General features: G+C 41.6%; 1 protein-coding gene across 4 annotated transcripts in view; it reads right to left on the reverse strand.

Annotated features, from left to right (window-relative positions):
- Positions 1–14,517, reverse strand: part of ZDHHC15 (zDHHC palmitoyltransferase 15) — an 80,152-nt gene that overhangs the window by 42,575 nt on the left and 23,060 nt on the right. For all 4 annotated transcript variants that reach the window (XM_074207087.1, XM_074207085.1, XM_074207086.1 and 1 more), the window contains exons 3-7: positions 11,978–12,072; positions 7,957–8,077; positions 5,034–5,103; positions 3,740–3,772; positions 2,850–2,970 (exon numbers count right to left, since the gene is read on the reverse strand). In XM_074207087.1, the coding sequence (XP_074063188.1) occupies positions 2,850–2,970; positions 3,740–3,772; positions 5,034–5,103; positions 7,957–8,077; positions 11,978–12,072 (440 nt within the window). The remainder of the gene's footprint in view (positions 1–2,849; positions 2,971–3,739; positions 3,773–5,033; positions 5,104–7,956; positions 8,078–11,977; positions 12,073–14,517) is intronic.

The following is a 14,517-nucleotide window of genomic DNA, read 5'->3' on the forward strand; positions in this document are numbered from 1 at the left end:
CTTCTGTCCTCCTGACTCCAGGGTCAGAACTCTATCCACTGTACCACCTAACTGCCCTATCATCCAATTTTCTAATGAGCAATTTAAATATTCTTAACATGGAAGCCCTGGTTCCTTTGATCCTTGGTTGATTCAGAGCTTTATTCTGTCTACAGTTTTCTTCATATAACCTTTTTGAAAATTCTTGGGTTCAAGAGTAGTAAGTGGCAACTGTGACCACCTTTCTGGGCCCTGCTACTAGAGCTCAGTGTGGGCAGCTGGCAGAGGAGTGAACAGTATTGGGCATAACTGTCACCGAGTCCAGAGGGAGGCATTTCTTCTGAGTTCCTAAGTGGTGGAGAACACTGAATGGGGTAAGCTTCACAAACCTGACTTCAAAGTTTGGCTCAGCCACTTCCTGGGTTATGGTGACTGGATAAGTCATGCCCTTCTCCAAGTCTTGCTTTCCCTCACTGCATAATGGCAATGACCATATTTGTACTGCCTACCTCACAGGGTCAGGGCAAGGAAAGTAATTTGTGAGCCCTTCAGAAAGAAGTAAATGTGAACTTAGAGAACATGGGATTGAAAGGTCATCTAGTCTAGGAAGGGTCAACTAGCCTGCCAGGCCAAATCCTCCACCTGTTTTTGTATGGCACTTTATTTGAAAATGTAAAAACCATTTTTGACCTACAGGCCATATTAAAACAGGATTCGTTCAACTGGACTTGGCCTATAGACCACATAGACTGCCAACCCCTAATTTAGGTCAATGAACTACTTCAAACGACCTGTCCTTTCACAAAAGCCATGAAGGTAGTAAGTGGCAGAGCTAGTTCCACTACTGTTTCTCTATTATTATTATTATTATTATTACTGTTAATAACAAAAGGTCATATTAATCTAGTGCTTCAAAGTTTACCGAAAACCTTCCCATCAAACAATCATGGAAGATAGTTAATACTCTTGTTTTACAGATGAGGAAACTGAGGCTCATGGCAGGAAAATCAGTGATCTGGGTCACATGGCTAGTGTGCATCTCTCCTCAATCCTCATTCAGGGCTCTGGTTCCTCCCCATTCTTATTCCACTACCATTAGGTATTGTTCATATAAGAAAAAGGTAAGGAAACAAAGGGATACTGAGGGGACTTGGGCAAAATCGTATTTGTTAGTGTATTCTATTGCTGGAAAGTGTCAGTTCATGCATTTCTACATTTGATCTTTGTTTTGTTCTTTTTTTTTAATTTTATTTTTATTTAAGGCGATGGGGTTAAGTGACTTGCCCAAGGTCACACACCTAGGCAACTATTAAGTGTCTGGGGCTGGATTTGAACCCAGGTCCTCCTGACTCCAGGACCAGCATTCTATCCACTGCACCACCCAGCTGTCCCTATATTTGACCTTTGCAACTTCATGATGAGGCAAGGAAGCTTGGCAGGCCTCACTTTATGAAGAGAGGAAGTGACTTTCCTAAGATTAGGCACAGCTAGAAGGAGCAAGATGCCAGGTTTCTTGATCCCCAGCCCAGTTCTTGCTGCACATACAGGTTCTCAATTTTAGGCCCTCCAGCTCTGGAGATTTCAGCATGTGGTCATGCCAAGTAGGAATGCTACATAGAAAACTTGACTACAGAATTGAATTTCATTTCATCACATTCTCTGTTCTGTAAGGGTGGTCTTGGTAAGTAGCTTCTGGAAGGTCAAGTCATTAAGAGCCATTTTAGTGGTAAGATTTTGAAGGCCTTGATGAAATAGGCTATAATAAAAGTGACTGGAGAGCTGGGCCCCAAGCCAGGGTGGTGAGTTCATATTCTGCTTTTGATACACACTAGTTACTTGACTCTGGGTAAGTCACCTCTTTTAACATTTAAAAAAAAAATCTGAGTTCCAAATTTTCTGCCTTTTTCCTACCCCTTTTCCATACATTGAGAAGGCAAGCAAAATTATTCCAATTATACATGTGGTCGTGCATAACACATTTTCATAATAACTATGCTGCAGGGGGTGGCTAGGTGGCGCAGTGGATAGAGCACCGGCCCTGGAGTCAGGAGTACCTGAGTTCAAATCCGGCCTCAGACACATAATAATGACCTAGCTGTGTGGCCTTGGGTAAGCCACTTAACCCCCACTGCCTTGCAAAAACTAAAAAAACAAACAAACAAAAAAAAAAACTATGCTGCAAAAATAACAACAACATCAAAAAAGCAAGAAATAAAGTGAAAAAAGCCTGCTTTGGTCTGACGTCAGAACTCATCAGATCCCTCTTTGCAAGTGGATGACATTTTTTATCATGGTTTCTTTGGAATTGGTTTGATCATTGTCTTGATCAGAGTAGCCAAGCCTTTCATGGTTGATCATCACACAACACTTGGTTCTTCTCACTACACTTTGCATCAGTTTAAATTTTATAACTTACTTCTCAATGCTCTAAGCAACTCTTTTTTTTAGCTTTTTGCAAGGCAAATGGGGTTAAGTGGCTTGCCCAAGGCCACACAGCTAGGTAATTATTAAGTGTCTGAGACCGGATTTGAACTCAAGTACTCCTGACTCCAGGGCCACTGCTCTATCCACTGCGCCACCTAGCTGCCTCCTCTAAGCAACTCTTGAGGAGTCTAAGTTAAGAAGAAGGTGATGACCTGCACTGATGGAGGGAGTTTTCACATATGATTTCACCAACGAAATCCAAGGTGCAGTCCCTTTCCTCTATTTATTTAAATCTACCTTTCTGTATAAATCCATTTCTTCTCAATATAACTTACTTACTTTCTAAAACATAAAGGAAAATGAGCACATATAAACTTTTCATAAATAGGGATGGGTGAGGCTATTGGTGAACGAGGGGACAAACCCTTCAGGACTCCAGAACTTACCACCCAATATTTGATGAAATACTGGAAAACAGTGGCAGCAATGTAGAGGCAGTAGAGAACAGAGTAGGCCAGAAACTGAAGGAAGAATTTGTAGTTGGAAAATCCGATGCAGTTATTCACCCTAAGAAACACAAAGGAATCAAGAATTGGAGTATGTTAAGAATTTGGGGCTACTGAGAAGGACAAAACAAAGGAAACAGGTTTCTCTTGATGCTTTACTATGGGTCAAGTGAGAAGCCTCCATAGGATTACCAGAAAGAAACCAAATTCAAGTTTCATTGCCATTTCTGTCTCCATCTGGAGCCCCAGAAATTCATACCCTGGCTACCAGACACACCCAAGTAAATCTGCTATTGGGAATTCACTCCAAAGTGGATCTAGGCAGCTGGAGAGAGAGAGAGAGAGAGAGAGAGAGAGAGAGAGTGTTTCTGTGTGTGTGTGTGTGTGTGTGTGTGTGTGTGTGTGTGTGTGTGTGTTTATGTGGGGGGGAGGTTGTTCTAGCCCATGGTGAGATAATCCAATCTGACCCACTATGACCCACTATGTCTGCCAAACTAGAATGACAAGAGGGCAGGTGAAATGTATAATACTGGGTCAGAGAATTTCATTCATTGGGGCACATAGAAACAGATCTGAAATGTGGAAAAGAATTGGACTCATGCTCACCATGTGGTCACCTGTTAAGGGCAGTGAATAGGAAGGAATCGATCTGCTCTGTGACGTTAGGAATGACTGGGCAGAGCTACAACTATTCATTGTGACTCTGAATTGAGTTGGGTCCCCCAAATCCCAATGAAGTACAGGGGCAGAAGCAACTGTGCTTGAGAAGAGTGAACACATAAGCAACTTTGACCATTTAGAAAGGTAAGAAAGAAATTGGGAGGACTTACCAAGGACAGTGATGGTCCATTTTCAAGACACACCTATAAGAGACAAAATACAATAGAACAGAGTAAGAAGAAGCTAATAAAGAAACTTCTTTGCAAAACATCGCTACCATCGGTTTTTGTTCTCATCATCACTAGAGAGCACAGAGTGAAAGTTGGGCTTAGAGTCAGGAAGACCTTGGTCCAACCTCTAATACTTAATGTGACAGACAATGGACAAATTACATCCCCTCTATGTGTCTGGCAACTCCCTTAGACTTGGCTACTGCGTCACAGACAGATCTGCATTGGTGAAAGGAGTTCCTAAAGGGGGACTACACAGTCAAAACCAAGGCTCCCTGATGTGCTGACATATTATTATCATTACTATAGAGGGGTGATTCTGTTGCTGGGTTATACTATGCGAGGCATCATTTGGAAGAGGAGGGAGATACCACCGCAACCACCCTGTCCCAGAGATCCATTCCTGAGACACTACCCATACCATTTCCCCCAGAACACAACCTTTACGCTACCCTTGGCTCTTTCAAGGAAGTGATCAGACATGTCATAGGATCAAATTGAAGCCAAATAACTGGCCTCAAAATAGCCTTTTGAATGGGCGGAAGGCTTCAAGGTTCCAACAAGCAAGTCAAGGCCTAGGGCAGCTTTCTTGCTTCTATCTCACCATGCCTCTTATACAATCTGTTTTCTTGCTACTCTATCTTTTTCTTTGTCATTTTTCTTGCCCCAACATAGTCCATATCTCTCTTTTCTAAGTAAATGGCCCAGACAAAGCGTGGGGTAACCTCAAAGGGGTTTCATAGGTGAAGAGAAAATAGGCAAAGCAACTCACCAAGGGAAAGCAAGGGCTAGAATTCTATTTGCTCTTCACCTTCTCCTACCCCCCTCCACCCCACTTCCCCCTTCCCTTCCCATCCCAATGGGGCCCTCTTTCACTTTTCTGTCCAAAAGCAGAGGTTCTTAACTTCTGGTAGTCTGGGGAAGCCTCTGGCCCCCTTCTGAGAATCATGTTTTTAAATGCTTAAAATAATATTTAAAAAAATAGGATTACAAAGAAAAATAGATTACCTTGAAATATAGTTACCAAATTATAAAAATATGTCAAGTTCATGGCTTCCAAGTTAAAAAGCCCTGGCCTAAAGCATCACATTCGTGAGGGCATGTTTAACTTGGACATCTCCGATTCAAGGAAGATGCCCTGGCATGGTCACATGTAAAGACCAGTCTTCTCGTTGCCTAGGCAACTAGCAGTGGGCAAGCTTAGCACTTGGGAAATAATATTCTTGTCACTCACATGGCGCAGACAGAGCAGTGGTGGCAGCGATCAGGTTTGATCAGATGGCATCGGTCACAGAATCGCACAGCTAGAAGAAATAGGAGGTGGTCAGTAAGGGTCAAGGCTTTGCTTCCAGGCCTACACTTACCCTACACAAATGGTTGCTTTAAAAATGCTATGGGCAAGTGTTACCCAGATTGTTGCGAGTTAGCAATCCAATGGAAGATTGGATGAGTATAAGATGGCATGTGTGTGAGTGTGTGTGTGTGTGTGTGTGTGTGTATGTTTGTATGCAAAGCACACTTGCATGTATAAGAGTGTTGAAGACCCCCACCAGGCAGGTTATTCTCTAGAGAGAAGAACCAGGAACCCTTTTAGTTTAAAACAAAACCTGCTGCATCCTTTGACCCAGAGATTCTGTTTCTGGACATGTATCACTAAGGAGACACTGCCCACACATTAGTGAAAAAGAAAGGCTCCATAAATACCCCAAATATTCATAGTATATATCACTGTGGAACAAAGAACTGAAAATGACCATTGGCTGGGAAATGGTGAAATAAACTCTAGCTCATGAATGTAATAGAGTATTTTCATTGTAAAATAAAATGGTAAACATGATGAATCCAAAGGAAAATGAGAATCATATGAACTAATACAAAATGATATAAGGAGAATCAGGAAAACAATATACCTGATGACTGCAACAATGTAAATGGAAAGAACAATAGCCACAAACCAATCGAAACTGAATACTGTGAAATTAAAAAGATTAAGTTTGGCTCCAAAGAAGAGCTCTGAGAAGCTGCCTCCTCCTTGCTGCTTGGCAGAGGTGAGTCTGGGGGAAGTGAGTGGAAGAGAGGTTCTACTGGGAAGCATCACATATAATGCTGCATTTTTTTTTTCGATGTGTTATTTGGTTTTGCTCATTTTTTTTTAACTCTGTTACACAGGACGGCTCTCTAGGAAGGAGAGGGGAGGGATACAGGGGAAAAATCTAGATGATATAAAATAAAATATATCAATAAAAGCTATTTAAAAAACCAAGCCCTGCTATCAATGATTTTACTAGCCAAAGGCAATTTACTTAGCCTTCTTTCACCCCAGTTTTTCCTTTGTAAAAAAGAAAGATTAATAATTTACTTCTGGAGCTCCTAGAGGCTGAATTTTAATTAGGTACTGTTCTACAAAGAGTGATTGTTAAATGACAGCATAGTTCTTGTCATTGCTATTACCTGTGCTAAGGAGGGAAAATGGCATTGGGGAAAGAAAACTGGATCTGGGGTTCAAGGATCTGCATTCAATTCCCAGACATGACACATATTCCCTCTATGACCCTGGGCAAGTCACAACTTTTCTGGGCCTCAGTTTCCCCTCTCTGCAAAATGAAGAGGTGGGATTCTGAGACCTTTGAGGTCTCTTCCAACTCTAGATCTTGGGTCCTATGATCTTTTCTTAAAAAATCTACCACATTTATTTTCTTAACAAAGAATTCGATTTATATTCCTAATTATTTTTAACCTGACACACCATAAAGCAGTATTTGTAAAGGGAAACCATATGCAAAAGTCAAATTACATGGCTTAATTATTATAAAATATGCATACTTATGGAATAAAATTAGAACTATTGTATGCAATCATGTTTGAAAGTCAACAACATAAATGTCAAAGTATGCTGCCTAAAGATGACTGGTCTTGCCTCTATTTTGCTTAATCAAAACTGGAGCAAAGGTCCTGTAGCAGGTGGTCATGGTACTAGATGATTAGTCATTAAGGAAAAAATCTTTTTTTTTACTTCCATAGCCTTCCTAGATTTCAGATTCTTTCTTTTTCATTTTATTGATCTTTCTCAATAAAATAAACTTGAGGTCCTATAATCTTACAGGATGGTAGGGACAGGCTCTACTGTGGTGATCTGAGGGTCTTGAGAGTCAGGTTTATAGGGCACAAGCTTTGGAAGAGACTTCTAGGCTTCAAGGGTCTGGGACAATGATAGTGTACCCAACTTTGTTCAAAGGGACTCCACAACAAAGTTGACTATCTGGGAGTGAATTTTTTGACCCAAGCAATTCATGAAGTTTGCCTATTAAGGCTAGGAAGGATTGCAATCTAAATTGGTAGAGACTGAAACTAGACATCCAGAAAGGTACAGTATGGGCTACATACGGTAAACACTAAGACCCTCAGATCTTTTTTCCTTGACCTGTTGTCTATGTGTCTACTATCCTGTCACTGTATTTTTGGTTCTTATGATTGATTTTTTAAAAATTCTAACCACATTTTGGATGGTTGGAAAAACTTTAAATCCGAAAGGGAATTTGAAGTCCTGGAGGAATGAGCTAGATGAAACTCTAAGAAAGAATGCACATATTTTCATTTGCTCTTAACTTGGACTCAACACAAGGCAGATTGCTAGTTTGGTGAAGATTCTGCTGTGTGGGCCTAAAGAATTTTTCCCCCCTGATTAATCAGAATATGTAGAGTGGCACATGATATTTGATTTGTTCTGAAAATTATGCAGTCATTACAAAAGTCAATGCAGTATGTTTTGAACAAGACTCCCTTTCCCCTCTCCCAAACTAATAAACCCTTGTTCTCTCACCAGCTACAATGTTTTAGCCTGGCACACTGGTTTCAAGGGGCTATGTTGAATAGGACCCCATCCTTGCCCCTTTCCCTCCCAGGCTGGAAGGACCTTATTCTATATCAACTACAGTAGGAGCAGCTAGGTTTGGAAGGATCTCAGCTATTCTGGTTCTTGGGCAAATGGGCAGATGAGGAATATCAGAAACCAATGGAAGGACTTCATGATGCTTGCTAGCAAGTTCTGGGGAAAGGGGTTGTGTGGTCTTCTGATTTGGCCCGTATACTGTTTCTGAACCCACTCTTATTTTGGCTTTCCCTTTCTAGCCCTCCTCTTGGCTCTTCCATGAGCCCACCTCCATTCCCAGTCCTTGTGTACACTGGCAACTTCTTGGCAATATCAAGGAGCATTTGCTTCTGAACCTCAGGCCTTTCTTCATTTTCATAGCGTTCCTTGTCTCCGTAGGACATGAAAAACTAAAAAAGAAAAGGAACACAAACATACATCCACTTAGTCTAGGGTACAGAGAAAAGCTTTTGAAAATCACATCCATAAGCAAATACCAATTACCTGTCCCGACTTCAAATCTGACTTGAGAGCTTTTTTATGTGCAATTAACAAGGAAATGGTTTCTGACCAATTATCCTGATTGCAGGATAAATGAGTCACTGATGGTTTTTAAAAAGAGATAAATAATGGTTGTTCCAGGCTCATCCTATTGGTTGATATCTTGCAAGCGGAGGCTGAAGCACAAAATAAGATTTGGTCAGTATGAAAGAAAGGGACTAAAGAGTTCGGATGCCATTTGCAAAGATAATTAAGTGCTGGGATGGCTTGTTCAGAAAGCTGTAAACACCTCAAGTTGGGTAGAAAATGGGAACAGGCAGCACTGGGTTTTTTCCCTTTCCTTTCACTCTTGAACCTTTTTTTTTTTTAATAAAGCTATTTGCTCAGCCAACCATTAGCCTGGCTAAATTGGGTTACAAAGACTATCACTTTACTGCTTGCCAGCTGGCTATGAGCCAAAGCCCTACTGATGGCTAGTAGGCTTGGCTAGTCAGTGGCAAGGATGGCTCCTGGAGGATGCTTGGAAAACTTTATGAGGTTGGAGGGGGACTCCTTTGCATGCCCTCATCTGTGGAAGCCTTATAAGAAGCAAGTTCTTCTCAAGACTCTTAACCATTTGGTATTTCTGGTTTAGAGTTTGATACTATATATTCTCAACCTTAAAAAAACCCATGGCCCCAAATTTCACGAGAAATATACAATGGCAAGTGGTGACTAAATTCTGCTACTTGAGGGGAAATCTCTGAAGGGAATGAAAATCTTTGCCACTGGTGATACTGTTGCTCAAAATGGATGCCATTAAGAAATTTCAAGTCTCTTTTGGGTTTACAGTTTCTTCAACTATTAAAAATGTGGTTAGATTGTTTTTAAAAATTAACCAGAAGAACCGGATCCACAGTGACAGGATGAGTGAGACATAGTTAGGCAACAGGTCAAAGAAAAAAAAGATCTGGGTGTCTTATTATTTAAAGAGCTCAGTATTGGTCAATGAATGGTATCAGCTGTTCATCCAAAAATCTAGCTCAACCTGGGCTTCACTATAATGAAGGTGCACAGCATCCAGAACTGGGAAACACGAGGCCTGCTGTACTATGTCCTGGTCAAGCTGCTGCTAGAATATTGTATTCCATTTTGAACAGCATATTTTATGAAAGATATTCACAAACTTGGTCAAGTCCAGTGGAGGGTGACCCAGATGGCGATGGAATCTGATTGACTATAGAAACTGAGCCTAGACTAGAGAAGACTTTAAAAGAACCATGTTGGCAATACTCAAATATTTGTTGGATGATCACATGGAAGAAGAATTTAGAATTGTTTTGTTTAATCCCACAGATAGGATGAGGGACAATAGGTGGACCAGAGGCAAATCTCAACTACATTTAAGAATAAAGGGGAAAAAAAACCCTTCCTAATAATTAGAACTGTCCAAAAGAAGAATGTGTTGCATTGGAAGGGGCTGAGACACCTATCACTAGTAGTATGCAAAAAGAAAAAAGCACCAATGAGTCCTGGAAGGCAGCCTCTCACAAAGTCCCTAGGACCTCTTCTTGCTCTGGTGCTTCTGGGGACAGCCCTGTTTATAGTTTCCCTGGGTCCTTCTGGAGATATTGGTCCCAGGTTCAGAGGGGATAGATTGGCCTAGTTTGTAAGTGTCAGCCACTGTTAAGAGAGAGATTGGGGTGGGGGGGAAAGGGGGAAGAGAGAACTTTTTATTACGAAGAGGTTCCAGAAAAATGAAAACTACTTAGTAGACAGAAAAAGTTGGCCAATCAAGTTGGTTTACTCCATTGTCTTGGGAGAATGAAGCATATAAATAGAAAAATGTGAAAGTTAGGCAAGTTTCAAAGATCCATCTTGCTCTTGATAATCAAAGAAATAGAATCGAAGGTATAACCAAGGGATGAGAATTCACTGCCTTCACATAAGGCCATGCCAGAGAGAGGAGCAGTGGGTCTGTCCCCAATTCTGGGTTGCATGAGAGCCCTGGATATGATCTGTTGGCTTGGTGCTCTTGAGGACCTAGGGGGTATTATGCTTGCTTGGAAGAATACTTTGTGGGCATTTGGAATCACAGGATAGGTTACTGTTGGGTTTCAAAAATAATTTAGTTCATCCAGAAAAGGAAACTAAGTCGGGGGTGGGAAGAGGGAAAGGAATTTATTCAAGATTGCAAACTGACAGAGGCTAAAGAAGGCCAACAAAGAGAAAGGGAACCAAAATGAGAGAGGTTTAGATAGCCCAGCCCAGCATTTCTATAGCTTAGTCCAAGACCAGGTGCCAGACAATGAGTCACCAGTGCACGTGGGCCCCAACATTTGGTATCATCCTGAACCATGTTTGATGCAGAGGAATGAATGTTCACTGTAGTTAAAAGGTCCCCAAAGAGTTGTCATCCCTCTTTACTAATCCAAAGGATGAAAGATATAGGACTTTAATGGTGGTTGTCTGCACCGCCTGTCTCCATCCTGTTATCTTCTCTACCATGCTGTTATCTTCTCTACCATGCACTTTGAATCTCTGTCTAGATGGTATGGGGGAGAACAGAGGTTAAGTTAGGAGTCTTCATGGCCTCATCTTCATATTTATTTGGGGGGGCAGGGCTGGGGACCTGAGCCAAAGGGGTGCACATGCATATGAATGTGCCTGCCATGGCCTCACATTCTCCCAAAGGAGAGAGAGAGAAAAGGCTTCATCTTGGAAGCCACTGGTTGGAGTAGTTGTGTAGGAGTTCTCTGAGGAGGCTTTCCTTGAGCCACAGATGGAACTTTCTTTGGCTACTGGAATCAGCAAGTTTTCATGGACTTAGAGCTGAATGGTTCCAGTTCGTTGCGTTCAACTGGATAGCTGAAAAGGCCGAGAAAAAAAAGAACAGACATATAGTCTGTTCTTGCATTTAGACTAGAAGAGATTGCTACCCTGGGGGTCTGAGGAGGCCTATACTGGAGGATGGCCTCTTATTGCCAATACAGGCCTCCTTTTGCACACAACCAAGCTCTCTGTGGCAGTCTGCTTTGTCTGCCTGCCTCTACTTGTTTTTTGAAAGATTCTAGCACTCTTGTTTTATAGCCCCAGTTCTGTTCTAGCCATACCCTCTCTTTCTTGCTCAGTGATTTTAGAGCTCTCCCCCAACATCATCCTCACTCCCCCCTCCCAAATCTGGAAACAACTACACTTAGGACATTCTAAACTAGAAACTTTCCATTCCTAGCCAGCTCATCTTACCTCAGGAATGGGGGACCCCAAAGACCTTCTTTATACAATATGGTGGCTACCCTAAATTTAGAGATGCCCTGACACAAAAGGTAAAGAGGAACTCCCAAAAATGGATGGGGAAGAGGTCCCAAGCCTACAAAGACTCTGTGCCAGCTTAATATAGGAAACACTGAGTCCTGGAAGGAAGCCTCTCATACAGTCCCCAGGACCTCTTCTTGCTCTGGTGCTTTTGGGGACAGCCCTGTTTATAGCCTCCCTGGGTCCTTCTGGAGATATTAGTCCCAGGTTCAGAGGGGATAGATTGGCCTAGTTTGGAGGTGTCAGCCACTGTTAAGAGAGAGATTGGGGGGAAGAGGGAAAGGGGGAGAGGGAAAGGAGAAGAGAGAAGGGGAATGAGAGAGAAAAAGAGACACTGAGAAACATAGAGAGAAAATGCATTAGAGGATACTCTAGTACCCTTCCTTTGCTGCCTTTGGCTTGCCCTTGAACATACCAAAAAAAAAAGGACATAGGGCTTCTAGATCTGATCAGCCTGGCTCATCCTTCAAAGTCCCTGCAGTTCTAATCTCCCACCTTCCCAAGCCCCTACTTACCTTCTGGTGAGGCTGTTGTGGGAGAGTGAAGATTGATTTCCAGTAGGTCCAAATGAAGAACACGAAGAGAGCATGGTACACTGTGAGGTAGATAACTGAAACAAGAAACATCAATGGCCACTCTCTGGGCTTCTAGTTCTCATGGTTCCAAAAAGAATTTTATTTAATCACAAGATTTATTTACTTTTTAACTTGATTTAAAAAAAATGACCCATCCATTTCTAACTCCAGCACTTACCCAACCCCCTTCCTGGAGAGCCCCTCTGAGGGACTCAACTCTCTTTACAATAGAATTTCCAGGATTTAGGGTTGCTACAATTTTCTCATTTGATTTCCTTTTTTGTTTTTGGTTGGGCAATGGGGTTAAGTGACTTGCCCAAGGTCACAAAGCTAGCAAGTATCAAGTATATGAGGCTGGATTTGAACTCAGGTTCTCCTGACTCCAAGGCCAATGCTCTATCCACTGCACCACCTAGCTACCTCAAAACTCTTCATTTTAGAAGTAAGAAAATAGAGACTCGGTGGAAGGGATAACATCTGACCCACAGTCATTTGGACAGGTGGTAACCATTAGAGCCAGCATTTTAATCCACACCCTTTCCTTCCAAATCCAATGTTTTTTTCCATTACACAATAATGCCTCAATCTGAAGTCAGTTCAATAGGGAGAGGTGGCCAGAAAGGCTCTCACACTAGCAAAAGAAACTTGGTCAAACTTTCCCATGCCTACAAACAACAGTAGTCTTCTTCTCTACTGGAAGCTTCATGCTGTTGTCCAAGTAACAGTTAATGTCTATTCCAATTTTCAAAGACTAGACTCTCTACTGCCTACCCAATGAAAGAAGAGTTCTTGATCCTTGTTGTACTTCCCTTCCAGCCCTAGGCAGAAGGCTCACTTCTTCACACACTGCCTAGACTGTTCCTTTACAAGGTCCTTACTCCTCCTGGTGTACATATTATATCATCCTATTTTAGATCACAGGTTCCCTGGAAGCCTAATCTATTTCTGGGCGCACCCAGTGGTGAGTCTGGGGTTTTACTGCATACAGGAGGTGTTTAATAAATGTTTGTTGAGTTAAATTTCTCTAAATGAAACAGGACAAGAAGACAACCACAAAGCCAGCATCTCAACTTGGGGTTTCCTGATCATGTGCTATGAAGTCAAGTTACTGATTGGAGGGTTCTCACCCCTCCAATGGTCCCTAACCCTGTTGCATGGTTAATTCTTTGGCATCTGGAATGATCCTGCATGTGGCAAGAACCATGGAGAGATTATTTTTAAATCAGTTGCTCTGGTGGGGTTTTAGCTAACTGGAGAAATCAAACAGCTTGTGAACTGTCTTCTGCTGCTACCACTACTCACAGACATCAGGAGAAAATGGCAAGCACTTCCAACAGAACTTTTAGCTTCTACAGTAGTGCTCCTCAGTCATGGAGCTTCAGAAGATTCCACATGAAAATCAGACAGAGCCTTCCAATACTGCATTTATTTTTGCAGCCAGGGGAAAGGGACAGAAAGCAGCCCCTCCCTTGGAAACTTGACCAAGGACCCTCCCTATATGTACACCCCTTCCCCTTCCCCAAGCCCTAGTTTGAATTTTGGTACTCGGGGACAATGTGCATATGCCAAGATGGCACTAGTAACAACTTGAGGACTGGGGTTGAACTAAAGGCCTCTTCATAAGCATCTTGGTCCTGACAATTATGAGGACTTGCTCTTTTAAATTTTTTTTTCTAATTACACATAAAAACAATTTCTAATATTCATTTAAAAAATTTGAGTTTCAAATTCTCTCCCTTCTTCCCCCTCCACTCATTGATGAGGCAAGCAATTTGACATAGGTTATACATGCACAATCATGAAAAACATATTTCCATATTAGTCATGTTGTGAAAGAAAACATAGACCCCTCTCGTGTCACACACACACACACACACACACACACACACACACACACACACAAAATAAAGTAAAAAAAATAGTATGTTTGGATTTGAATTCAGATTCCATTATTTCTTTCTCTAGAGGTGGATAGCATTTTTTATTATAAGTCCTTCAGAATTGTTGTAGAACATTGTAGTACTGAGAATAGTTAAATCATTCATTCACTGTTGATCCCTGTACAATATTGCTGTTATTGTGTACAATGTTCTCTCTCCATGGGTATAATGTTATTTTGCATCAGTTCATGTAAGTTGTTCCAGGTTTTTCTGAAAGCATCCTGCTCATTATTTCTTATAGAACTACAATAGTATTCCATCATGATCATGTTAAAACTTGTTCAGTCATTCCTCAACTGACAGGCAATACACTCAATTTCCAGTTCTTTGCCACTACAAAAAGACGTGTGTGTGTGTGTGTGTATGTATATTTGGATAATGATATTGCTGCATCAAAGGGTATGCACACACTTTTAGTCTTTTGGTCATTTGGGGTATAGTTCCAAATGGCTCTCCAGAATAGTTGAATCAATTCACAGTTCCACCAACAGTACAATAGTGTTCCAATTTTCGCACATCCCTTCCAACATTTATCATTTT

This window comes from Macrotis lagotis, chromosome X, assembly GCF_037893015.1.
Source record: "Macrotis lagotis isolate mMagLag1 chromosome X, bilby.v1.9.chrom.fasta, whole genome shotgun sequence".
NCBI classification, from domain to species: Eukaryota; Metazoa; Chordata; class Mammalia; order Peramelemorphia; family Peramelidae; genus Macrotis; species Macrotis lagotis.